This window comes from Apus apus, chromosome 4 (genome assembly GCF_020740795.1).
Source record: "Apus apus isolate bApuApu2 chromosome 4, bApuApu2.pri.cur, whole genome shotgun sequence".
Classification (NCBI taxonomy): Eukaryota; Metazoa; Chordata; class Aves; order Apodiformes; family Apodidae; genus Apus; species Apus apus.
In genome coordinates this window covers 12,050,478-12,078,098 of record NC_067285.1, presented here as the reverse complement: position 1 = coordinate 12,078,098, position 27,621 = coordinate 12,050,478, and the positions used below count along the sequence as shown (strand labels likewise).

Sequence of the window (27,621 nt, the reverse complement as noted above, 5' to 3'; positions counted from 1 at the left end):
GATATAGATACTGTAAGGCCAGGAGAAAATTATGATTGCCTCAGAACTCGTGAGGTTGGGATTTGAAATTTCAAGACCTCTGTTAGTCATGGACACACAAGTCACTCTGTGCATTTTGCTGTAGCTCTGGAAGACAGCATCTGTGATGGCTCTCCACTGGTCAAAAACAAAGTCCTAAGCTCCAATCCTGATCTGTGACTTTGTATCCTGGCTCTTGTCTTCAACTTCTTTCCTTAGTTCGAGATGTTGTTGTTAATCACTGGGTTGTAGCTTTGTTGTCTCATCCCATACGGATGTCACGTGTCCCACAGATCATGGAATTTATCTGATCTGTTCCTGTGGTGAACTCAAAGACTGTTCATGAGCTGAGATTTAACTCTGGGCTACTCATAGTTATAAATACTAGGGTTTGAAATCTCTAATTGTGTAGTAGTGATTCATTTGTTAGCTACACCCACTGATGGCAATGGCAGAGCTTGAACAGAGTATGTTACTTGATGTGAGTACAGGCGTTCAAATTTGGCTCCCATGAGCCTTGGACTGAGAGATTTTAATAACTTAGGGTCTTGTAAGGCTGGAAATAGGAGCTTATGCTAATGTGATACAGAAATTCCCAGATCACTCATGACTAAAATTATTCAAGATAACTGGAATCAGCATGGGTGCAAAGTTTGTTAAAGACCTACTCAATGTTCTTTTATTTTAAACCACATTTCTTCTTCTCCTTCTGGGCCCTGTTCATTTTCTCTCACTGTAACTTAGACATCTGTGCTGTCATGTGGAGGGATATAAAAAATATCTATATTTTGTACTGTAGAAATGCTGGGGAAGTTTCCTGGTCTGTAAAAGACATAATGTGTTCTGTGCTGACTAAATACTGTTTCTGTTCAGATAAGTGCTTGAATTGTCTTGAAGTTGCTTTACTGCCTCTGCTTTTTCCTGTGGTAGGACAGCAGGACTAAGCAGGTGGGCAGGACAGTTTGATTAATGGAACATTCACTAAACCTTGGTCAGCTTTTTGCTGGGCCATAGATTTTCTATGACCTCTTGGGTGATTCAAGCTGACTTTCCCTTACTACACTCTAGGTAAGACTGGGACAGGTAGGTGAGCATGTATTTTCCCTGTTGAATATAGTGGGTGAAGTACTCAAATATTTTTGTATTGGGTGCTACAGCAGTGGATTAATGGCACTGAAGGACACTAGAGAGTTAAAATGAGCTTTTGTGGCATGTGAAGACCTCTTATAATCTTAAGCTTAGTTTCTTAAAATGTGGTTATGATCTAGGTTTGGATCTGCAGTTGAGTAGAGGTTTGTGTCTGTGTTTATTTCCTCGTCTCTGTGACAGCACTGATATTTCCTAATCCCTGTGCCAATTTGGGTCCATACAGACTGTTTCAGCAGCAGTTCCAGACTTGACTTTTGCCTACAGCTAAGGTTACCTTTACTTGACTAGTTTGCCAGCAATGAAATGGTTAGTCAAATATGTGCTTGTCTCTTCAGTAAATCCCACTCATCATTAACTGCCAGATGGTGTCATTGCATAGTGCTGGGGAAACATCACCTGATTTTTTACAGCCAAGTTTAGTGTTAAGAAAACACAGTCTTGTAAATGTCAAATTGACTATTAATTAATATTGCATTAGAGTTTTTCAGAATTAAAACCATACAATAGATGGAGCTGTGGATGAAAGGAGTAATTCCCCTTTGGCAGCCATGGATAACATCACCTAGAGCATCATTAAGACGTGTACCCAGTGGCTATTCACACGGACTGCACATAAAGAACTGAACAGGGACCTATTACTGGAGACTCCCATGGGCCAGTGACTCCATTGCCTGTGTTAAGGGACTTGCTTCCCATGTCCTGTGCATGAGAACACCTGGGAAAGGTTTTTCTCCCAGAGGGTAATGCTAACATAAATCTGGAATGTGTTACTCAAGTCACCATGACCATGAGCCATACTAGGATGAAAAAAAATTTTCAAAATCTGGCCTCAAGCTCTGTAATAACAGTTCAGGAGAGGTGAGACCTACTTAAGAGGTCTTGGGTTCTATTGAAATATTTCCTTGCAAGGTAACATTAGTTAATTAAAGATCACAACACCATGGTGATAAAAATACTGATTTTAGTTTACTTAAAAGATGGGCAAACTGGGGAACTGTGAGGTGAAGGATTTTCTTTTCATTTTGTGTGTCTACAGTTAATGCAGTTGGCACTATAGATATTTAACATTTCCAAACATTAAATAATAGCTGACTAGCTTTTGATTGCAAAATAACTCAGTGGCAGAGATAGAAATGGAACCTGAATATTGAGCTGGCTACTTTTTATTGGCTGAAACATATTTAATTTTGTTATAAAAGTTTCAAGTAAATATATTTTAGAATTCTTGTCAATGTTATGAAGACATTTATCTCAGAAAATTAAAGAAAGGAACATCCTGATATGGTTGAATCTTTTTTTTTTTTTTTTTTTACATTTTTGTAATTATTTTAAAATCTTAATAAAATACAGTTTTGCAATATTTGAGCTTTTAAAATTAATGTAGGGAAAAAGTGCAGTCTGAAACAAGCTGTCTGGATGAAACCAACATAGAGGTATCCTGTCTCCTATTCCCATCTTGATCTTTTGTGATTCAGAGCAGATATTGGTCTCTAATACCCAGGTTAGATGTTCGGTATGCTTACGATATACTTCATAACTGTGATCAGTAGCTTACAAGAGTAACAAAACAAAGTGTGAGAAACCTTTGTAAGTTTTATATTTTGCTTTTGTCCATGAGCATGTTTTTTCATAAACTTAATCCTGTCCTGTTTTTCAACTATAGATTGCTAAGTGTTCTTTCAGGGAAGTTGTGGTAGATTTCATGGCCACCTGCTCTCAGAGCCAGAACGAGTTCTTTCAACAAGTAGTGCATGCCCACTGGGAGGGCCATTTTGGAATAGGTTGCCTTTGAGGAACTTTTCTTTCTAACCTACTTTTGCTTGAGAAACTCAGGGTATATTGGAGAAGGAGAGAATACCCTTTCTCCACTACTGTAACTGTGGATGTCCTTACATAAATGCTATCTGGCTTTTTGAGTTTGTGATTTGTTGTGATTTTAGTACAATTTGTCATGTTAGCCTTTTTTTTATTACTTTAAAGTACTGTGGCTGGTAGTGCTTTTTTATTTATTTTTTTAAGACTGAAAAGCATTTCTGTTAATTTGCTTTAAATTTAATGCTTACTACTAATTATCACATATGGTCCTGCAGTTAGGGCTTTCAGTCATCAAAAAGCCTTTCCTCTGGTCTGTGAGGTTTCTTTCTGTCCCAGGGGCCAGGCTCTGCTCTTATTTCCCCCATTGCTGATCTTGGATAATTTTGTAATCCCTCTCACATTCCTGTGATTAAGAATCTGGAGCAAACTAGATAAACTGCTAGTAAAAAAAGGTCTGAGAAGGAATTTGTGGAACTTTTCTCCCAGTTATGACTGATCTCTGGACTGGATCCCAAAGCCATGTCTGTCTGCACAGTGTGTGTTTCCTTCTCATGCAGTAGGGATAAGGTGCCTGAACTTCATATTTGTGTTTCACAAGCCAGTGTTGGAAGCTTAAATGCTGTACTGCAGATTCATGCAGCCTACCTGGACTGACTTTGATCTCTCACTGATGCACGTGGACTCAAACACAAATTAATTTCAGCCTGTCAGTAACAGTCCCAGAGTAATTCTTTGTGATACTTTGACAGAAGCAGTGATGAAAGCCAGCCCTCTAATTAATATATTGAACAATGCATCTCCCTGAGGCATATGGGGATCTCCCATTCTGTCATAGTTTGGCAAGCTCATCAAAAGCTAGGCTGCTGGGCTGACCGTAGTATTGTATTTTGCACTTTCTGGCTACCAAGGAATATTCTCTCATTTTTTTCATGTGGATTTGGCTTAGGTTTTGACCTTTGTTCTGTACCACAATTGCATCTGTTTCTGGACAAATGGTGAAATTTTCATGGTGGAACAGAAACCATCTTGCTTTTAGATTACTTGCAGAGAATCTTTGGGAGTTGTTTTAAAAATCAACACTGTTCTGATAAGTTGAGGAACGACCTTTTCACTTACTCTGATCGTGGACATAATTTTCCGGCCATTTCGTTCAGTGGTGAAACACCTGCTGACATCAGGAAGTCAGTTGAGCAGCTTTCCTGGACCCAGCCTCCCTGCTGCCCCAGAACTCATCCCTGATTGTCCCACTTGAATTGCCTGAGATGCATCTTTGTAGGGGTTCTTAGAGCTTATTTCTTTACAGCAGCTGGTGCTGGAATCATTCTTGCACTGGAGAAAGTTGCGATCTAAAGGAGGATTTATCGTCAGTAAGTGCATCAATACTAGCAGAGACCATTTTTGATTGAAACTAGATTTTCTGTCATTGCTCAAAGTTCTTCAGGTGGATTTTCTCAAGAAGAAGGAAGGGCCCAGATAAATTCCAGTTCATTTCCCTGAACGGACTTTAGCCTCTGAACCTTTGGAAGTTTGCCTGCATTTTAGTTGAACAAAAACAGTTGTTTTATTTAACAGAAGGAGCTGAACCCATGCTGTGCAGAAAGAACAGTCTTATCATGGCCTAACAGACAAGATGTTTTTGCATTCATTTAAACATGAGCCATTTGTGTTGCTCAATAACATCCATTAAAGATAAGGAGATCCCTCTTTATGCCTTCTACCCGTTGGAAATTAACAAACTCTCTTAAAATGGCAATTCATCAGCAGTTATATGAGGCAGAATTCATTCTCGGCAAGAGAAGAAATTGAAACTCCCATCCTTTCATTCCTTGGCATTCCCCTGAGCTTCCTCTGTAGAATGAGATGAGTTTAATTTTGCTATTATTAAGCATAGTAAGCATGAAGTTACATCAGAACGTAAGAGTGGGAAGGGGTATCTTATTAGCTGCACTACAGGTTCTTTTAAATAATGTTGATTCAGGAACCTGTCTCTTGCTGATCACATTCAGAAAAAGGACAAGGATGAGAAGCCACTGAGTGAGGCTGTTTTACTGGCATATTTGTACTGAGCTAATTGGAATAGAAGTTAGCAGTGGTTATCATAGCTTTGTAATTATCTCACAGATAATTGTCCTCCATTGGGCAGAAGGCAATAAAAATGGCATGTAGACACATTTCCAAGTTTAGTGAAATATCAGAAGTTCTGTAGGTGAGTTTAAGAGAGACATGTACCGACCTGTGACTTCCAGCGAGGATGGAGGAAGTAATAAATAATACCTGTAGACTTCAGAGCTGATTGCTGTAGATCTAGGTTTTCTCCCATAGTAGGAAATTCTGCTTTTTATTGGAAAAAACAAACCCTGCCAGGTTTTTAGCCAAAGGGTGCAGAAATATTCTAAGGTTTTGCTCATAATATTTTTAGTTTTCAGGTTTTGATTGAAAATCTTTGAGGGAAGGGGCATGTTCCATTATAATATTGATTTTAGGGACAATCTGTAATAGTGGCTCCTGAAGCCATTTCAAGATCTGCTGTAGTTTCTCTAGAATTCTTTTTTTTCTTTCTACAAATCAATAGATTTGAACGGTGCATTGACACTTTGGAATTTGCCTTGAGGCTAGGAAACAGTGGAGTATTACTTTTCATTTGGCCTTGTACATTTCTTTTCTTTTAGTGCTCATCTCTAACAACAGATTAAGAACCCAACAAAGACAAGCTCTTGATTTACCTACATCTTGACCATGCATCTTTATTTCTTGACATATGGGCAGCACAAGCTGCCATTGCAGCATTCTGCTCTGATCTTTCTTACTTTAAAAGGGTGATGCACTGGTGATGAGGATGCTTTGGACTCTGCCATTCTGAAGAGCTGGGAGTGTCTCTCATGCTCAGCTCCCTGGGCCACCTTGTCTCCTTCTTGTTGGTGCATCCATCTAACTTGAAGTAAAAGAACCCACAAAAGTTCTGTGGTTTCTCTGGTCTTTCCTGCTAGAGTGTCACTCTCCCACTGTTGGAGAGACCTGCAAGGGGATGTGGCCATTTTATTAATCTCCTCTCCATTCTGTCTGTGAGGATGCTTCTGTTTTGAATGCAAACCTGTCTTGTCACAAGACACATGGTGATCTGCAGACCTGTCACTGTTGCTTTTAGCCATTATAGCCACACAGACTTGCTGTTTCTACAGACAGAGCCTGTCTTTGCATATCTGACTGTTGCCAGATCCTTTTTGTTTCCTGCTTCTTTGTCTTTTCCTATTGTGGATGTTGGGACAAAGGAGCTCTCAGCAGCTAGTTGAGTGTGATTTTTGAGGGGGCAAGGAGACATGTTGATTCATTTATGCTTACTGGTCCAGAACAGAACAGTTTATTCTTCTCTCTCTTTCTTGTCCTTCCCCTTCTTTCCTCTCTCCCTTTCTTCCTTTCCTGGCTGATGGTTACAAGTCAAAGAATGAAGAAGCCATTTCTTCTCTTCAGGTTAGCATCTGAAACAAAAAGAAACAACTGCCATAAAAGGTTTGTGATGGAAATCTAGTTTTTCACATTGCCTTTCTCCAAAATGCGTAAACTGAACTACAGATTTATTTCCAAAATGTTAGATGTTATCCCAGGGTGATTCTGCACAATATTCTGCAACAGGGAATGTGGAGACTCATCCTTCCTTAATTAATACAATGTACAATGCCCACAGGCATATGTGGCTCATCAGCATATCCTATACATTTTGCCTGTGCCAAGTTTCATACTGGCACTCTTTGGACAGTTTAAGTTTTATTTTTACTCATCTGCTGCTGCATTTGTTTACTAAATTATGCTCTCACTCTGAAGCTTTTCAGAGGCACGATATTCTGCGTAGGACTCTGTTAATAGCTGAATCACTGAGTCTTAGTGTTTCAGGCATGTCGTGATTTCAGTCAGAAAATGTTCATACAAATGAAGCAATTCAACACTGAGTGAACTGAGAATTCTTATTTTGGTGTAAAAGATTACTTGAATGGGTAATTTTTAAGATACTTTTACCAGGAGACAAAGGAATATTATGAGTCCTCTAAACATTGCCTTCCAGGGAGGGAAATAGTAATGCCAGTGAAGTCTTTGGCTGCAGGACTGATGAGCATGTACTTTGCTTTTCTGACGTGGTCAGAAATAGGGCTGATTCATGTTTCCTACTAAAGCAATAATCCATAGCAATTCCCCATCTACATGACTTTCAAAGGAGGGTAGTCAAGTACTGTGCAAACATTATTTAACTGAGCTTCATAATATAGAAGGCATTAAACTAATTTTAAACTGAATTCAGGGAAAGAGATGAAAATCACTTAATGTGTCAGTGATCAGTCTTGGAAGAGAAACAAAAACTCTGTGCTTGACTTTCACAGAGATGTGCAAAGCACAGCTGGCTAAAAAATGTCATTTCCCTAATTTTTTTTTTCAACAAGCTGAAAAAAACCACGTAACACCCCAACCATCATCTCCTGCAAACTGTTCTACTGCCAGGTTTTTCATTGGGAAACAAAGAGCTTTAGTTAAGTAGAATGAGCTATTCCTCTGGTGTGGATTTCTGTGTCCAGTCCCCCGAGTAATTTGTCTTAGATTGTGATTACCAAAATGACTTTTGTCAGGAAAAATTTCTGCGTTTTGAGTTTTCACTTCTTCACCTATTTTTCTAGGTTTTTTCCTCTCCTTTAAAAAGGGAAAAAAAAAAAAAGAAAAAAAAGAAAAAAAAGGGGGGGGGGGCATTGTTAGGGGTAGAAAAGGATAAGAAGGAATACAAAGCTAAAAATGTCAACAGCATCAAAGCCTTCTGTTGGAATATGTTTCAAACTTGTTCACCATTAAGTCTGCAGATCTCTAATCTCAGACAGATCCCCTCTCACCTCCCTAGAAATGCCTTTCCAAAGCATTGCTGTCTGTTCTGAATGCGTGTGGGACAGAGAGCTGATGGTATGTCATGAACGGAAGCTTGGAGATGTCTTCAAGAGAATAACATCTTAACTTCATGAGCTGATGCTTCACTACTTCCACCATACCGTGATGCTGGTGCTGCTAGGACTTTGCAAAAGGCTTCTTACTCATTTAGGATAAGCCCCCAGGGCTGCTTTTATATATCCCGGATGGGCTGTACCCTGATGAGTCAGGAGCAGCGGGCTGCATGGAAGTAGCTTATTTAGCTTGGTACGTAAGCAGCAGAAGTATGGCTGCACCTGGGAGCACACCCGCTGTGAGTGCTGGCTTGATGTAGCTGACAGATCTGCTCCCTTAATGAGTCTCAGTCCCCTTGAGAAATTATTTCAGGCACTGCTGGGAAATTAAGATGCTACCTCCAGCACATGCCCTGCCTGTGTTGCTGGCCCTTTCAAATCTTGACGTGGCTGTGAGTAAGGATCTTTACCTTCCTACTCACACGCCTTTTTGAGTTTGTTTCACAAAAAACTGGTTATATTTATTGGAGTTTATAGCATAGGCTGAGGAATAATTTCCAGGGAACTTTAAAGGACTAAGACCTATTAACTGTAAGAGAACTACACACAGAATTTCTCATTTCTTAATTTTTGGTATTAGCACGCTGGTAAAAGAAAAAACATGAATCAACAGCAGCTTTCTTCTGTTGATAATTATCTTTTGAAGGTATTATTGGGTTCAGTGACATTTCTTTCCTGTTGCTGCTAATTTCTGTGATGTAAAGAGTCATCTTCTTTTATGTAATGGGAAGAGGATAAAAATGTTTCTGTGTGCAGCAGAGCCTGCTGTCTTGTGTGGATTCTGTAGTGACTGGTGACATGGCTGATGCTAAACGTCAGCTTTTCACTGAAGGAAAGATTGATTTGGATCTCTTTCTTCCTCCTGGCCTGCTGTGTCCATGAAACAACTGTGTGTAGCGGTTCTGGAACCTTTAATCCACTGGGTTTACAGTTAATTTGTTTAGACATTCAGCAGGTAACGGGGATGAGGTGCAGACATGTACGTATATAGGAAAATACATGCAAAGGCTGCAAACACCAAAGTTATGTTTCCTTTGAGATCCCAGACATCTCCTTCAACACCTCCTTGAAGTTCATTGGGACGTTTTAAAAAGGATTGGCTGTGCTGAAAAGAAATTAGCTGAGAATAAACGCTTGGCAATATTTTACCTTATCTTGCAAGTGAAGTCTCACAACAATTAGTTCTGCCAATGTCCAGAATTGTAGCATCATGGAAATTAGCACTGGAAAAGACATAGAAAGCTCCAGGGACATGGCTAAGACACTTTCTTACAATATCTTCCTGCCCAGCTTTTTTTCCAAATTTCATTTGAGATATGCTGTGCAAAGAGATTTTGTCCACAGCTCTTCAGAGACCTTACCACATCCTACCCCATCCAGCAGCATCTCCCCCTGTTCAGCCACAGAGGAATAGTACTGTATTTATGTGTTTAATAAATACATTCTTTCCCCCAACAGTTTAAAATTTTAACTGTGGTAGCTTATGGCATGTTTTCAGCCTGAGGTGTATGCAGCTTGTGTGCATATCAGCTGTTACGTGTGCAGAGTTAATGCCTGATGGATCTAGTTTAGGCCTGAATGTAGTAAAGAACAGATTAGTACACAGAATCCCTCTGACCAAAAGTAACTGCAGTTAATGATTCCTTAGCAAAAGTGATGTCATACCAGCTGGATAAGGTAGCCTGCTGGCCCATGTTGGAAATGTATGTAAAATTTAGCAATGGTGCTATGTGAAAAGATTCAGCTCAGTTGAACAGGAATTCTATGGATCAGTTTCTGCTGTGATCTGTCCACCTAGACATAGTCCTTTTTTTTGCTTGGATGAGTTAGTCCTGTGCACTGCTTGCCTGGTACCACACAGAAATGTTTATTCACTTCTGGGGCAGGATAAAATTAAAATTGCAGCGGACTAATTAGCAATATCCACTAATTTGATTGCAGTTGCCTGCAGCAAGAGGATGCGTTTTTCCTCCTTTACATCTTATTGCACAATAAATATGCCTTGTTCCTTCCCATTTCTAGCCCTTATCTACTGCATAACATCCTGCTAAGTAGTCTCCATCTGTTTCCTCCTTTCTTTACATGAGCAGTGACAATTGCCTTCAGTCTGATATCCCAACTTGTAAAAATGCATTTCCAAGTTGGCATCTTGGGAAAGTCTCAACCCATTGTAGAAGTTTTGATTTTGTTTTCAAAGCCAGAGCTGGTGAATGTTGTCTTGACTGGCCAGAACCCAGTCACACTGCTTCCACAAAGTTAAATCTAGCACATACCAGACCAAGTTTGAAAGGCTGGTATCTGTGACCTGATTCTTTACCTTGTTGTAAACCCTTGACACAGATGTTGCTGATGTCCAGTAATACCCCCTCCACCCTCCAAGCTAATGGGTCCAGTAGATGGAGGAACAGAGCACTTCTTACTCTTTGCTAATGGTTTAGGGAGCAAGGATCAACAGCAGGCAGTCTGAATTGCTGATCATTTTGGATCGAAGATGCTGGAGTAGCTAAATCTCAGGGCTGTCTTCCATCGCTAAATGCCTGATATCTGGAAAATGGGTAGAAAAAAACAAACAAAAAAATAGTTTATTCCATGGAAAGGCAGTACAGTTGGTAGAAACAGTGGGCTGAGGTGTACAGTAGGCAGGTAACCACAACAGTTTGTGTTTTTCCTTTTTTCCTTTCTTTGCATATGATTGCATTTTTCATTTGAACTATATAGTATTTTATATAGAAACATTTCAGGAATAGCTATTTTTAGTGCAGAATACTGTGTTTTCCTTGCTCTTCTTGCTTGCTCTCTCTCCTGGTCAGAGATGAAGTATTAGCAGAATGACCTAGTAAATGTGCATCCATGGACAATCCCCTTCCCTTAAGACAGAGGTAAGGATCTTGCCAGGATCCTATCCATCCTTCAGCTTTCAAGAACACAATCCTCTTCTGAAAGGAACGGAGGAAAGATCTTGTAAAAAACAAGAGCTACCATGAGAACAGTAAAGGAAAAGCAGCAGCAGAAGCTAGAGAAAAAGTAACCATTGCTTCCTCACTAATGGGATTTAGTTTGAATTCTTAATTGGCCAATGACCCAGCACCAGCTGCAATTGTGGCTGCAGGCTCCACATTTCAAAAACTGCCTTTGCAGCAGTCAGTGAATGTGTCAGCAGGAAAAAAAAAATGACCTTTCCTGTCACTTCTGCCTGCATCCTCTCAGCATTTTCTCATCCAAGCAGTGATAAATTAATAGGAATGGTGGAGGATGTTGATTTAGCATGATTTTTCACAGCGACAATGCCCTTTTTTCCTCCTTACAGCCATCCAGGGCAGAAGCATACTCAGATGCACTTTGTGGACCTTGGTTTAGTTTTTGCTGTTTGGTGTTTGTGCAAATGCAAAATACAGAGCTGAGCTGTGCATGGAGCCTGAGATATGACCATGTGGCAGGAAAACTGTTTTCAAGCTGTGCTTAGGCTTTTCCTCATTGTTAAATATTCTTGTATTTGTATGCCTCTGAAACAGAGCTGTTTGTCAGCCAGAGAGCCATGAAACCCCTTCCCAGCCAGCCCACTCTGTGAGCTCCATTTGGCTGTAGAGAACATGCAAGGGAAAGGTTAAGTCCATGGGGTGCTGACATGTCTCCACGTCGTACTTAAGGCACTCAAATAGTTTTGAGCAGTGCATCCTCCAAATGTTCTTCAGAGAGATAATATAAGAGAAAATACACGGCTATGAAGGTGGCTCCTCTTGTTTTGTTGCTGCTCTAGTATTGCCAGACCTGAGAGGTTGTTGTAATGAGTTCTCAAGACCAGAGAAATTACCACATGAGATAAAGGAATAGCTTTACAGTCTGTGTGTGCGTTTTTACAGCTGTGCTCTGGGTTCTGCATTCACATCTTGCTCTTTCCACTGCCTGACTTTTTTGCATTCTTCATGTAAAGCTTCTCCAGACAAATGATAAGAGACCATTCACTGAAGATACCCTTATTCAGGAGTCAGAGCACTGCAAAGCAAAGCTGTGTTCTTTGCCAGCAGGAGCAGACGTGAGGTGAGATGTGAAGAAACAGCATTGATTTGGATTTGTTTTGCAATCAGTCTTTGATATAAGAAAGTGACTTGGTTTGGGAGAAGGAAGGATGACTGATGCATTGCTTTACAGGCTTGTTATCTGCCTACTGATAACAGGAGCTTGTCTTGCCTTTGGGTTGAAGGAGGTTGCTTTGTGAGCTTTTCCACTTGAAGCACAGTATTTGGGCAGCAGAGGAGGACTAGGGAGGTGCTGTAAGCTGGTCTTTTTTTTTTTTTTTTTTTTTTTTGTCATCATTGTTAAAACTTATTAAGGAAACAAGTAGATGTCACTGGGAAGGAACCTCAAGCTAGGATGACATGTTTCAGGATACTCCTGTTGTTCCCTGGTGCTCGTTTAATAGGCAATATTAGTAGATCTACAGAGGTTGTGTATGTAAACACACACAGTGGTAACAAATATTTTGGATTTTGTTCGGAAATACTTAAGTTCCTCTAATTACAGTCCTTTTAAAAATCAATAGTGTTGTGGGAGACATGGTGTTTCTTATTACCTGAGCAAGTTTGTCCCACTGCTGCGTTGGGAGGCACAGTGACCCCTCGTCTGGTGGGGAGGGACCCAGGAGATGTTTTGGGGTGTAGGTGAAGCAGCCTGGTGCTGTGGTGTTAGGACACAGCAAATGGCTCTGGGTACAAGACTGGTATCTGGCTTTCAGGAAGCCTGGAGAGTGCTGACTGTAGGGTGTAATATGGATTTAAGTAGAAAGCCTGTTGGGAAGGGCTGTGGGGCCGGTCTCTGATGTGTTCCCAACCTGAAAGTGGTGACATTTCTGCTTCCTTTGATAAAGTTGTGATAGATATGTTGAAAAGCATATACCTCTGTCACTATTGGCGTGTCATAGGTGAGGATCGAACAGCTGAAATTACAACATTAAGGGCTACTTAGGGGAAAAAGGTAGAAAATTTCTGCTACGAACTGGAAAGATATGTGCCCTTTCTATATATATATATTTATATATAGGGAAAAAATGTTGCTGCACACCATAATGTTTTTCAGTGACATTTTAAGTTATTTCTGTTAGTCCTACTGTCACTTTTAACTGTGCCCAGATATGCAGAAGATTTGACCCTGATAATTACACGGTCACAGGGACTCAGGCCTGTTCTGCCATCCTTACCGATAACAAACAGCATCTTCTTCCTTGTGGGATCACCCTGAAACTGATGGTAGCGATTAAGGAGCAGCCTATTTCTCACTGGGAGTAGAATGATGAAAGCTCTGCCTGTGCAGCTTTGTTTTGTTGTGTTGGGGATTTTTTGGCTACAATTCACAGTGTGTATTGAATGGACTCACTATTGATGTGGTGCTCTAGTTAACAAGCAGAGCTAGTTCCAGATACCTACACAGGGGGTCACAATGTAGTTTTGGCATTTGCAGCACTGGTTGATCTTAGCTGAACTGCAGCACATCCATGTGTTTGTCATTGCTTCAATTGCTATGTTTTTTGGTGAGATCCACAAAAACGTATCAAAGCATCTGTATTTTGTTTGTTCTTTTATTATAAATTTTTGTTTGTTTGTTTAATGTTTGAGCTGTTGATGCCCCAAGGATGAAAGCAGCAAAAGATTGTGATAAAAGTGTTTCAGAACATTAGGGAATAATGAACATTAGCTGGCTTGGAAGGAATCTATTATTTACAATCTACTGTGTCAAATTCAGCTTCTGCCAAATTAGAAACTGATTTTTGTCGTTGTCCCTTTTTTAATCTAAACCTTTGGTTAACTCAGGAGAAGCAGCTCCATAAATTATGTGGACATCTATGGATTTTTTTCCCCCCTGCCAGCCATTGCTAGGAGTAAATGTTCATCTCCCAGTGATTCTTATCAGCCAGGACACTAATAACATTTCTGTTCTGAGCTTGACTTTCCCTCTGCCGGGAGGAAAACTATCTTTGTAATGTGCCTTGCAAAACCTTTTTAGGGAATAAAATAACAACGCACAGCAAGATCTAGCTTGAGGTGCTTGGGTTTCAACCAGTATAGTTAAAGGCACTCATGATGCCTCGTTTCATGATAATCAAGGACCATGGCATGGGACTGGGGGGCAATAATGAATACTTTCTTTTTTTTTTTAAATCAGATCTTCACCATGCATATGTGCATCATTGGTTTTTTTTCAGAGATGGGGAAACTGAGGTAAACAATAGCAAGATTGCCCAACAAACTGGGGTCAGATCAAGAAACTCAGTCTCTCATGGTGCTGTTCAGCCAAGTAAATCCCCGTTTTAGTTTGTTGTTTATAAGCATGAGGCTGCTGTGCCATTGTCTTTACTTCAGCATTAAAACAGTCCTGCTTTTACTGGATCTTGGAATCAGCTCGCTTTGTCACCACAAGAATGATCATTGTAGTCTTGATCTTGTAGGCAAGAGGATAGGCAGGTTCACTCACCAGTGCCTGGGAAGTTGTCTTAAAGATTAGTATATGGCTCCTAGAGTGGACTGTGTAGAAACACAAAGACAAGTTGGTAGGAGGTACCTACATGCCAGATCTCACAAAGTACTTAAACTAGTGTTGATTTCCCTCACCTTCTCCCTGTCTGATTGCAGCCTTGTATCTAACTGGCTGCCTTCTTTCTCTTTCTCTCTGTCCCACCTCAGGTCGGTGACTGGTTTGGATAAAGAACCTGACCTTGTGCACATGGAAGCCCGGACAGCTGATGGACGTGAGTGCCTGCAGCCAACACTGAACGAGTGGGCTTTGAGTCACGAATGGAGTGGGAATGGAAATTTACTTTACTCATTTTGTCTCCCCATTTACATTTTAATTGATAGGAAAGATGTAGGTCATGGGGTTTGATGGGAGGCATACTCTTACCATTAGATCCTAGGAGGAAATTCAGAGCCTGCAGGGCTTGGTCTTGTGAGGAGGCTGGGCAGAAGCTCAGTCTGTTGGGCTAAGGAGCTGTCTATTCTGTTCCCTATTTAACTGTTTCAATATCACATCTTTTACATGAATCATAAAGAGCCAGGCTACTAGCACTGTGCAGTACAGCCTCTGTGCATTTCCAGGTGTTCAGAACAGATTGTACCTGGGTACCTGAGAAATTGCCTACAATCAGACTTCTTCACTGGTCTCTATGCGCCAGGTAGTCTTTGCCTCATATTGAAAGGGTTTTTCAGTTTTACTAATGGTGTGTGAATAGGCCTTGAAAATGTGCCTGGATCTGAAGTAAGAAATATAAAGGAAAAAAAATTCTTAACCGCTCACTGAAATTAATCTAACCATGTTTACAGCAGAGTGGACTTGTATGTCATTAACTTCCAACTAAGAAGACGATAAGTATTACAACTGAGTTGACTTTTTCTACCACTCACACCAAAGTGTTTTAGATACTTCACAAAGAAACTACAGCTCCACACCTCTACAGATGGAGCCTGCTTTACTCCAGCTCAGTGCTACACAGTAATGGGGCATATGTCCCTTTTACACTACAGGAACAGTATAGAAAAGCAGCATAAACCTGCAGTTGTAGAGGATTTCTGGGAGGAAAAGGCCTCATTTCTGTTGACTGCAAACTCTTCTCTGTTTTAGTCAAGTGCTGTGTAGGCCAGATGTTGTGTGAACAAGCTCCTGTCTGTCAGGGTAGTTTCTCTGAGGCTGTGGATCTTCTAAAACCACTCAGTGGCCTCCCATTTCTATTTAGTGATGGCAGCTGAATAAATGACCAGGCAATACAAGCTCAGGGGTGACAGCTGTTTGTTGAACATGTGGAAAAAGCACAACAGGCCAGCAGGTGGGTTGGCAAGGTAGGGGGGCTTCTTCAGTGCCTTTGCTGATGTGTTGCTGTTGCAGGAATGTTGGGAGAAGTGGCCAAAAGCAAGGTAAAAGAGCAAATAAGTAAGCAAATAAACTGCTGATGGAGTCTGTTTTCAAACTAAGTTTAAATTTGCTCACCTAGCTATTTGAGTATTGGATGTGTCAAGGATGTAGAAGCTTAATTTGAAAGATGTCTCCCCAGTTCACCAACAATTCTTCCTTCAGGTCTTGCTTGCTTGGGAGTTTGCTGTTTGTTCTTGTTTTGATGTAGAAATTCAGCGTTTTGAAATTGGCAGTTGATGGTATTGAGGGTTCCATTGAAAGTCAGACTTAAACCAGTAGTGTCAGCAAAACATGCCCATTGCAAGTCATCATCCCAGCAAAGAGCAGGCACAAGAGGGACCCAGCAGGCTGTGCTGGCCCTACAGGCATGTCCCACTGGGGGACAACACCAAAATTACTCTTCTCCCAGACAAGCTTAGCACAAAAGAACCATGTTACTCCAGTTTGAGTTTTTAAGGCTTTAAATTATATTAGTTTGTGTTACAAAACATAATCTTCCTCAAAGCTATGGCCTCACCTGGTGTGAAATGGTACAGCTCAGTGTACTTAGGGAATGGGAGGCTGACCTTGTCTCCTGGTTGGATTTGTAACCAAAATGGGCCTTCATACCCTCAATGAAATGGCTGAGGCACTTACACCTGCTGGAAAATGGGTCCCTGCAGTTGTTTCCTCTTAATCTGAAAGTTTCTGATAAAAGTTTTCCTCAGAAGTGGGGAGAAAGAAAAAGAGGTGTTTTTAATGCCTCTTAGGTCAGTCTGGTGGCTCAGTTGCTTATCTGATGTATTAATATACATAGATTTGAGTATTCCCATTTGGTCAGTTCAATTCAGGGGCAAGAATCCCTGCCTTCAATGTCCCTGGCCACTTTAAAAGCATGTGGTTCTTCTAGAAAGGCTACTTGTCTTTCTTCCTCTTCTGTTTTCCTCCATGCTTTTTATTAAAAAACAAACCAAAACAAACAAAGAGAAAAACCAACAAACAACAACAATAAAAAAACTGTGTGAGGGAAATGGTATTTAGGATTAGACTTCTGAACTTTTTTTTTTTAATGATTATTTTCTTCTTTTCTTCTTTTCTTGTTTTCTTTTCCTGGCTTTTGTAGCAGATGATGTTTTCAACATTTTTTCAACATCTTGGCAGAGTTTTTGTAGCAGAATAATAATCTAGGCTTGCATTTCTAAATTATAAAAACATGTAAGAGCTTTGGGCACTGTACCTTCTGCCTGGGTGTAAGAGGCAGCAGCAAGGACAGGGTTGGATGAAAGGAACTATTACAAATACACTCAAGCACCCACCAGCACTCCTGGGAAAGACATATTAAACTTTTTGGTTTCCTGTGAAATAGTCTTCTCCCCACTCACAGATATGATGCAATAAACAGTATTTTAATTAGAGGGAAAAGAGTGGGGGAAAAACTAACCAGAAAGATAAAACAGGGTTCTAGTTACTGGAGAATAATTTTGCAGTCCTGTTGACATTCCTAGATCCTCTTTTCCTTTGAGGGAAAAATTGTTGAGGCTTTCTCTGGTAAACTTCACTGGCAGTTTATGATTTAAAGTCTTGCCTTGCACCAGCACCTAACTTAGGCTGAGCCAATCTGCCAGTGCAACTTGTTTCCACCAAGCTGCCCTTCTCCCCATCAGCCATGCTGGCCAGCCATGCCAGCCAGCCATGCCAGCCAGCCATGCCTGCTTTTTGCTGGCTTGTTAATGTTACCAGGGAGGATCAGGCCTTGCTGTCCTTTGTTTCGCTGCTTTACATTTACCTGCACAGAGGTCTGCCCTTTGCAGCTTTCAGCACAGTGACAGGTTTGACTACTGCAGTGTCTCCCTTCAGGGACCCAAATCTTTGGGTGTTACCCACCAGACAGAGCCTCTTGTGCTCCTGCTTCCTGTCAAAGCTGTCATGACTGGTGAGCAAAGAGGAGATTTAGTAGCTTGGCTTATTTCACCAGTTTATCACTGCACATTTCAAGACATTGCTTCAGTTTTATCACTTCTAAGAAGGATAAAAATACACTCCAAATTCTCAAGATGGGAGATTGTGTTAATTGGCAATGGGGAAGTGTTTCAAGTTCCTCAACTGGGAAGTGGCTGCACATCTGAAAAAGCTTTCCCTAATCATAAGTGAGATAAATTGGTGGGAAGGGTTTGTGTGGAGGTATGGATGCTGGGATTTGAGCTGCAGCAAAATCTCTGGGCTTATTGATGTCCATATTGCTTTATTCACAGATGGGCTGAGAAAGTAGCTGGATGTTGACTTATAACCATGAGAAGTTTTTGAGGCTGTCTAGGAAATGAGGAGCTCTTCTCAACTGCTTTTGCAGTGGAACATTACAAAAAGAACCCAACACTCCCAAAAGCCAAAGTCCCTAGTTCTGGTGTTGCATAGGATGATACATAAATTGAAAATAATCCCTAGATAGAAGTCAGGCTCCCTTGAGGAGTGCATCTGCCAGTGGAAGGTAAGCAAGACTTAAAAGGCATAGCTGGGTCACATGCCCCCTGCCCCTCCAGGCAGCTGTCATTTTAGTTTGTGGCTGTGCAAAACAGGCCTGAAAAATTAACTCCCTTCAGAGAAGAGGGAGACAACAGATTGGAAGCTACGATGCACCCTACTGTCTTAATTGACATTTTTGTTGAGGGGCCTTGTACTTTCTATAGAGAAGAAGATGTGCTCTGCAAATGGGACCGTAGGAATCATACCCTTCAAAAAGCTTGGACAGGGACTTGGGGTTGTTCCTTGCTTCCAGTCATACAGAAATGTGAACTGTGTGCTGTCATGTTTTCACATGATTTTAAAATATATTTAAAGGGAATGATTATTTTTTGTTTAGTTTTGTGGGGCAGGAGAAAGCAGTGCAAGACTTGAACTTCCGTGTCCAAAGGCAGACAGATTTGAGGAAAATTTTTTGTTTGTGTTTTCTTTCCTAGGCCTTGTGTTGTAAAATATATGAAAATAAATAAAGAGACTAAATAGAAAATGGGTAGTGAGTTGCCCCCCTTTTCCACTACCAACTTCCCATTATTATTAATCAGGTGCTGTTCTTTGTATGTATTTGATTGCTGGTGTAACATACTCCAAATGACACATTTCCCAGTACGCAGGAAGCTCGTTGTCATGTCAACACTTGTGATTTATTTGCATTTATTTGTGACAGGTTTTTATTCCTCTTCCCATTCTGTCACTCAGAAGCAGCAAAATATCCCCCTTTTGGAGGGATAAGCATATCCAGGCGGCTGTGTGGGAGAACATACCGGAGGGAATGAGCTTCTAAAAATGCAGCTCCTGACTTCTCCCCCTTGTTCTGCCTAATTTTAGTGTCAATCCCTCATGAAATTCAGCAGAACTATCGCCCATTGCTATCTGAGGGATTCCTCCCATCAGAGATGAAATTTTGAACACTCCAAATTAATGAGAAGTTATAATCTGTGTTTAAAATTGAGCCCCACGTTGGGCGCCAATGAATTGTTGTCACCGTTTGACTCAGGCTCTACAACACTGCTCTCAATCCCCTTCCCCTCCCACCCAGGTAGGGAAGGAGAGAGAGACTTTACTGGATTGAAAACTAAACTACACACCTTTAATTAAACACTAATGAAATAAGAAAATATATACAATTATATACAAATATGTTCAGGAAATGTACAAAGCCCCCATTGCGTCCCCCCACCCCCAGCAACTCCCACAGCACTCTCCTTAGCTGTGAACAGTCTTGAGAACTTTCCCTGGATGCCAGCCATGGATGGAAGAGAAAGGAAGAAGGAGGAAGGAAGTTGTCTTCTGTGATCTCTGATCTTCATCTTAGCTTATGTAGATATATGGAATGGAATATCTCTGGCCAATTTTGCTGTCTGTCTAATTCAGCCTCCTATGGGGGGGTCATAGATCTCCTCGTAGTGTCTGAGGCAGCAGAGTAAAGGCACGACCCAGCATTTAGAAAAACATTCCACGGTTATCCGTCTTAGTTGGAATGCTCTGCTGCTAGTTAAAAGAAAGCTCACTGAAGGAAAAAAAAAAAAAAAAAAAATCAGTTAAAGGAAAATTTACTTCATCCTGGCTCAAACCAGGACAGCCTCAAAGTACAAGTCAAGGCTGCTGAGCTCTTTGGGTAGCATGGCAGTATATGAGACCCTCTTGTTTTCTGAGAAGTTGCTTTTATACGCTGCAAAAATGTGCTACAGATTCCACGTTGAGGAAGTAAATAGAAACTCTGGACCAAGTGTGTATGTGTCAGTTGATGAAAAACCTTACTTTATCCCAGCTGAGAGTCTGACCTCTCTGCTGCTGCTTCTGGTATTTCGTGCTGGGAGAAAACACAACTCCAGTACTCCAGTTATTTGGCACTGTCTCCAGGTCAGATATTTTTCACCATACACTTCAGTTTCCTCCAGATACTCTGAGCTGGCACCAGCAACATTTTCTGCTGCTTTAGAATCATCAGTGGGGCTGCATTTTCATTGCTGCACCAGACCTATGCAGCTGCTCTGGATCAGCCATGTAGCCCTCATTAACCTGGAATTCCCAGCATCTTAACCCAGAAGCAGACCTGCAGCCTTTAAACATGGACCTTCAGACTAATAACTGGTCATGAGCCTTTATTAGATTAAAGCTTGGTTGCACTTTGTGACTTTTTTAGGGACTGTTTTTTTTTTTTTTTTAATTACTATTGTTATCAGTGCTTCTGACTTGTGTTCTTTTAGCATTGTTAAGGGTTTGTTGGTGGGACAAGGCTAGGGAAGGGGAAACTGCCAGTTTGTGAATCTCATTTTTTAATCTGGGAAAGCAGTTGGCAGAGTGTCAGGGTATTTCAGTCATGCTCCCCAAGTGCTTTCAACAGAATCACCTTTTGCTGTCAGTGGAAAGAGACAGACTAAGGACAGTAACAGGTTTCATGGGATGGAGAATCCTGTAAGCAGCTTTGCTAGGCTAGTTACTGTTCTTTTAAACTTCCCTTTCATCCTTTTGGGCTCAGTTTGACAAGAGCCTTTTAAATAGGTGGAGTTGTGAACTAAAATCACTGCACCAGACTCACTCCAGCCCTTATAAACTCACTGTTTTCTTCCTGATGTTCTATCCTCGCCCTTTTTAGAAAAGGAAACAAGTGCATTAATCTCAGAAGCCAGTAGAAGAGCTGCAGTGTAAAAAATATTACCCTTTTATCACTGCAGCCATCATCTTAGTTGTATTTTAATTTTGTCCCTAATGTGCAGTTTTCAAAAGAGCAGTTGAAAGGCAGAGATGGCATATTTAAATTATGTACATCCAGAGACACAGTGCCTTGATTGTTCCATTTCATGAGATCCTTTCTTAGCCTGAGTGAAACAATGCTTGTTCCCCTGTAATCCCTGCCAATTTGCTGGTGGTGAGCACATCTCTTCTTGCCACTCTGAGGAACTTTCTGTGTGTCTGCCTTTGCCTTATGTCTTCTTTATGTTCTCCCAGTCCTGTTCCTTTTCTCAAGTATTGTCAGGGACTTACAAGGCATCCCATTAACTCTATAGTCTTCTCATCTTCACTCTAGACAGAAGCATTTGATGCCTTTTGCAGTGCATGTAACTACTGTTGGGACTTTTCAGCTAGTCATGCTATTTCACATCCATGGCATTTTCACCCCTAGCCTGTATTGGTTATAAAGACTGAATTTTGGGAGATGCTTGTCATTTTCACTGCAAAATAGGTTAAACTTAATACTGCTAGTTGGGACTTTTTTATTCTTCTTGTTTGTTACTGCCACAATTAAAACCATCAACAAGGCTAGGGTATTTTAGGGGAGGATGGGGACATAATTCCCAGCACAGTAGTGGAATTGATAAATTCTACCTAGGTAGCTTTTGAAATCATCTTCTGCTCCATATGGTCTCATACGCAGATTTCTGATGCATTTATGATTTGTACCCTCCATTTATGGTTTGAACTCCAGTCTCTTGAGAGATGTCTGCACAATGGGGAAGACAATAGTGAGTGTAGAAGTGTGATGAATTCCTGACTTCAGAGAGCTGTTACAGTTTAAAGGCTGGAGGTAGATCATACAATAATGTCTAGCTAGTTGGAGATGAGGTTAAGATTTCCCTTCAGAGACCTTCTTTTGGATCACTGATGATATTTTCAGACAACAGGCTCCTACCTGGGCATTTTTCATGTGTACATATTCTCCCATTACAGACACCCACTATTTGACCTGTCGGATCCAGGAGTGCTCAGAGACCAAAAGGACTGGGCCGTTTTCACGCTCCATTGACATCAGCTCCCTTGTTGTTCAGGATGAATATATCTTTATCCAGGTACGTTGACTTGATATGAACGTGACATGAATTTTGCCTGTGCAAGGTATTCAAGAGAGGAGGCTTATATTCTTAGGACAAGTCCATGGAACAGCAAGTCATAAGAGTTGGGAGTCTGTATTTGCCTGCTAGGGATTGGAGATGCAGTCTGGGATAAAAGAGTTGATGTCTCTGCTTGTCTCATGGTGAATCTGATATATATTTTTTGAAATATATATATTTTTTTGATATATATATTTTGAAAGTTCATTCATCAGTAGTCCTAAGGGTCCATGGATTTCTCAGAAGTTCTAACTTAATGTTGTTGTGGCTACTTGGAAAGTACAAAGAAGCTAATGATGAACTGGAGAGAAGGACAAAGGAAAGGGGTGAGCAATCATCTTAACAAATGCAAAGAATTTTGCTGATTTGATAGTCAAATAATGCTGATGGAACAAACCAAGATTTGCACTAGGAGGTAAACCAGGAGATAGATCAGAAAAAATATGTTATGGGGCTACCTCCAAATGGAAGATGGCTGTAAATTTTTCAGGTAGTTGGTTATTTTGGAGATGACGAGAAAGTGACAGAAATTGAATGAGAAACAACTTGGTTTTGACATTTTCTGAGAATATATGAACTAGATGGAACAAGGCCATCTCTCCCCATTTCATACCCGTGGAAGTGTGAGAATGAATAGGATGGTATGAAAGAACACTTGCTGAAGATCTGCCATTTAGGTGAAAACTGGGCGTCAGGCTGTGGTGATTGCAGGTTGTAGGAAGCTCAGGAGACAGAGATTACAGATACCAGATACGGTGATGTTAACTGCTTGTCAGCAATGCTGAAAAGGAGGAATGAGATGACATGGGGCTTGGATCCAGGTGGCAGAGAAGAAACATATGCTTCCCTTTTTGAGTAAGACTGGGTTACGTGAAGCTCCTGTTTTACTTTCTTGGGGAATATTTTTTTGAATGCATCCAAGTTGTAAGGGAGTTCTGCTCTCTTTATTGTGAAATTGCTCTTAGAAAAGGCAGTTTAAGTGGGAAGGCGATAATTCTGTGCTGGGATATGGTGGAGAACTGGGTGTATATGACCTGGGATATGTGGAAGCTGCATGCGTTTGAATATTGTTGGCAGAGGAGTTCTCCTGTGAGTAGGGGAGTCTGTTGCTCTGGAAGTGAACAATTGCTATGGGAGCCAGAGCTCCCTTCACTTCCTCACGAAACCCAGCCTGCTGCTGCTTCCTTTGGCATCACAAGGATACCTGCTGCTAGAATACTCTAAGTATGTAACCTTTGCAACTTTGTAAGTCATTATTTGATAAGAGGCAGTAGCTTTCCAATCAATAAATACTATACTCTCCAAGGAGTATATTGGAGAGGTGCTTTTAATCTGGTGTTTTATGCCTGTGGCTGAGGGTATTGTGGAACATCTAATTCTTTATGGCTAGCATGAGACCTTGCAGACATTTCTCATCTGTTTAGAAATTTGTGCTTGCAGTGAGGACATCAGCCTGATGTGCACATTCCTCTGCCTCAAATTAGTAGTATGTGGCTCAAGCTAATAGTTGCTAATTGCTTCAAGTTTAAAAAGGATTTGTGTATGTGTAAATATGTGTATATGTAATATTTCAATTTCCTTGAATATCCTTAGCAATGTTTTATTATAGCTTGAGTGTTTGAAGTGAAAACTATATGCTCACATTTCTAAAAAAATATTAAGAAGATTTCTGCTGCTTTGGGCAGGGGACTCTCCATTCCACGGGCTGTCCATCACTTTCCCTCTTTTTTTGAAACATGCAGGATTTCTGGCTGTTCAGCAGCCTGTTGTGAGTGGCTGCAGAAACTGGGCATGGATTTGAGTCCATGTAGTACTCGAGTAACATGCAAACACTTCAGATTCAAAGCACTCACCATTCTGAGCTGAAGGTGTGTTAAATCCACCGTGTCCAGCGTATGGTCGCTGGGCTACACGGTGTTTGCTCGGTACATATGTAGGAGTGCTGATATGTCCTGGACGTATTAGTCTCACAAGCCTTGTGATGTAGCTGCCTATTATGGGATGTGTCTGATTGACTGTGTGCAATGTCTCATGTATATCATTCTGTCTGGATAATCTTGGACAGAAATACAGGACCCAGCTCTTTTGAATTTCAAATATTAGACAGAGATGAATGAATAAATAAATATCAAATTAAATGTTAACAACCTGGTGAGTCTTAATAGCTGCGTAAAGGGTGGGTGCATGAGTTCTGTTTGTGTTGGAACAAATATGAAGGAATGTCTTGGAGTAGAGAGAGAAACCCATTTCTTTTAACTTTTGACATGAAAAGAGTTGGGTTTTTTGTATAAACCAGGAGTCTGTGTTCCCATAAAGTGAGTGGAGAAATCAAAACCAGAGACAATTTATCTTCTGTTGTGCCTGTTGCAGGATGAGATAGGTCTCTCTCTGAATACACCTTTCTTATTAATATCTGAAGGAGCCTAAGTGCAGCTTAGAGAAGACCTCTAACTTTTTGATAGCTTAAATTATGGAAAATGAATCCCAGCTATTCATATCAACATTTTGGATTATCTGCATAGAGTTATTTACCAGTGAAAATCCATTCTACTCAAACTGATGAACAGGTCTGTAGTGTAAGATACTTGGGAAACATTAACCTGTGCATCTGTGCACTCAAAGCAAACGTGCTAATGTGGTGCCTAATGGATAGGGGAAAGATGAATATGGGAAATGTTATAGTGCCATTATAAATCAATGATTCCTTATCATGTGGAACGCTGTTGTGCATTTCTGAAAGGATTTTTTGGAATTGCAGTGCAAAGAAAGAAAATGAGAATGGTTCTATACTTGAAAAAACTTTCACATGAAGAGAGTTTGAAAAGACTGGCACTAGTTCCCAGGCAAAGGAGATAAATAACATAGCACATGATGAAAAATGTAAAAGGTAACGAAGAAATAGCTACTAAGAGAGAGCAGGAAGAATTCTTATACATAAAACAGTAGGTGATCACTCTGAATTTATTGATTGACTTTTTAATTTGATTGCTCCATAGTTATTTAGGGATTCCTAGCACATCACTAAGATTGGATAATTCTGCATAAATTGATACATGAAGAGAAAGTCCTGCTCTCATTTGTGTCTGTAAGTTTTCATTCAGTTCATAGGATTGCCCTGTTGTAGCCAGGAGCCAGTAGCATCATCTTCTTTCATGGCTAATACGTCACACACCTTGCAAAGCAGGCAATTTATTTGTGAAAAAAACTTGGAACAAGTCTGAATTTATTTACTGTACCAAGAAGGAGCTACTTTAATGAGCAACATTGCCATTAAGGTCAGTGTCAGTTGTATTCAATTCTATAGCTGTGCAGTGGTGGAGCCGATACTTTCTCTGCAGCTGTAATGTGCTATTCTCTCTAGCTGTACTTTACCCTTCCCTATCTGTGCCTTTGAGTTCTCCCTACTGACATAGTACCACTTTCTAAATTGAGGTGCAGAGAGAACCTGCAACTTCCTATAAAGTTTGCCTTCCTGACAACTACCTGAACTGCTGTGGTATTCTCATGTGCAGAGCTTATATTACAGAACTCAGAGGTCAGGGAGAGTCTTTTGTTTTATGTATGAATCTAGTCTATTGATATTTTGGAGGATTTCTATAGTAAAAATAAATCAGGGGGGCAATTCTGGGGAAAATATTTTTCAAGCAAGTCTTATATAAGGTTTTCTAATGGAATTGGTCAGGTTGCTGAAGAGTCTAAAATGCAACATAGTTCCATGAAAATGGGGATTATTTTTAAGGAAGTTTTGTTTTGAGTGAGAAAGCTTTGTTGGGATAAAAACTTGTTATTCTGCCATAAGTAAACAAATAACATCAGTGCTACTCAGTTCTTTTAAACTAAAGACAAGAGCCGGAAAGATCTGTGTAGGTTTCCTTGCCAACAGATTAAAACTTTCCACTGAAAATGCAAGAAAGAATGAGCAAATGTCATCACCTGTTGTGGGAGTGAGGAGAATATGGGCCAAAAAATTTCAGTACAGTGTTGCTGATTTGGCAACTCCTCAGGCAGCATGAATACAGCAGTGCATTCACTGGAAATCAGCTTTGCTCTAGGACAGTGGTTTCTGCAGAAAGCAACACTCTTGTGGACAGACCTACAGCTGCCATAGGGAGATAATTATTGCCAAGTTAAAGTAGTCCTTCCCAGTTACCCAAAGGTTATGTGCAGGCTATACCAAGTGCAGTAGTTCAATGTTTCTGCTGCATGCCTGGAGTTCCATGTTGGATGGGCCTGGCTGTTAGACTGGACTAATGACATTACCAACACACTGGTGCAGACCCATTAAGAACTGTATTTTCACACAGAACCGTAGGTATCAGGAGATGGACAATAATAATGATGAAACTCTTAAAAATGTGTGTGGTATGACGAGTGCTGGCAGTACTGCTGTTAATAGTGCTGGTAGCCAAAGGATGTGAGACAAAGTTTACAAGGAGAGGTAGTAATTTTTATGAGATTGGAATTGATGGAGTTAGAAAAGGCATAACTAAGCTTTTTGGGCATACTCACTTTTGGGACTTGAGGAAGGATCTGGTCTCAGAAAATTGTCGTCCCTCTTTTTCCCCCAGCTACAGATGTAGGGCTCATAAAATGTTTCCTCCCTCTATTAATTTTGTTGTGTTTTCCTTGTGTAAAGCCTTCAGTGTCTGGCTTTTCTCCCAGAGGTCATACCAGCGTAGTTCAGCATCCAGTTAACACTCTCCCCATTCCTCCCTGAAGCTTCTCTCTCTGTCAATGCTTGGATACCCTGAGGGTACCTTTGGCCTTTTTAATTTGAACTAGCTGTAAGTCAGTGTAGAGATGTGTGGATGGGCAATCAATACCTATCTTGATTGTTATTTGTGTCTTTATTTTTCTCTGGGATGGTGCAGACTGTGCTATCCCAACAGAGTGCAGCCAAAGTCAATCAGACTTTCAGCACTTTCCATGGCGGTGACAAAACTACTGGGCATGGAAGGGTCCTCTGAGGTTGAGAAGCTGATATCTAGTTTGAATTTGGGAATGTCTGTTTTCTCTAGCAGGCCAAACAAACTCCTTTGGAGATGAACACTCTCAGATCTGCCTCTGGCCAGTGATCTCACTTTATAAGGACAAAGAATGACTCCTGCAGGTTCTGAATGAAAAAGGGTTTGGTCTTTGCTTCAGACACTGCTCCATTTACACTTTAAATGGGAACCATTAACCAAAGAGGTATGCTAAGAGGCAGTACATTCTCATTTTTGAAGGCCTTTAAAGTGAGAACATGGGTAGCACTTCCCTTTTCTGTTCACATGCCATAATTTATCAAAGTGTTTAATTGCACGCTGAAATTCAAAAGAGGGTCTTCTCTCTCACATGCACCCACCTGCCATTTTGCCTCTTGGGAAGCTCCCTTGGCAGTTTTTTATGCCACTTCCTTTTTGATTCAGTCTCTGGAAACTGCACAGCTCTTTCTTGACTCCGCA

At 40.7% G+C, this 27,621-nt stretch overlaps 1 protein-coding gene across 1 annotated transcript in view; it reads left to right on the top strand.

Moving 5' to 3' along the window:
• The window catches only part of SORCS3 (sortilin related VPS10 domain containing receptor 3), a 279,339-nt gene that overhangs the window by 175,704 nt on the left and 76,014 nt on the right, over positions 1-27,621 (top strand). The window contains exons 6-7 of the mRNA XM_051619113.1: positions 14,630-14,694; positions 22,017-22,135. Of these exons, the coding sequence (XP_051475073.1) occupies positions 14,630-14,694; positions 22,017-22,135 (184 nt within the window). The remainder of the gene's footprint in view (positions 1-14,629; positions 14,695-22,016; positions 22,136-27,621) is intronic.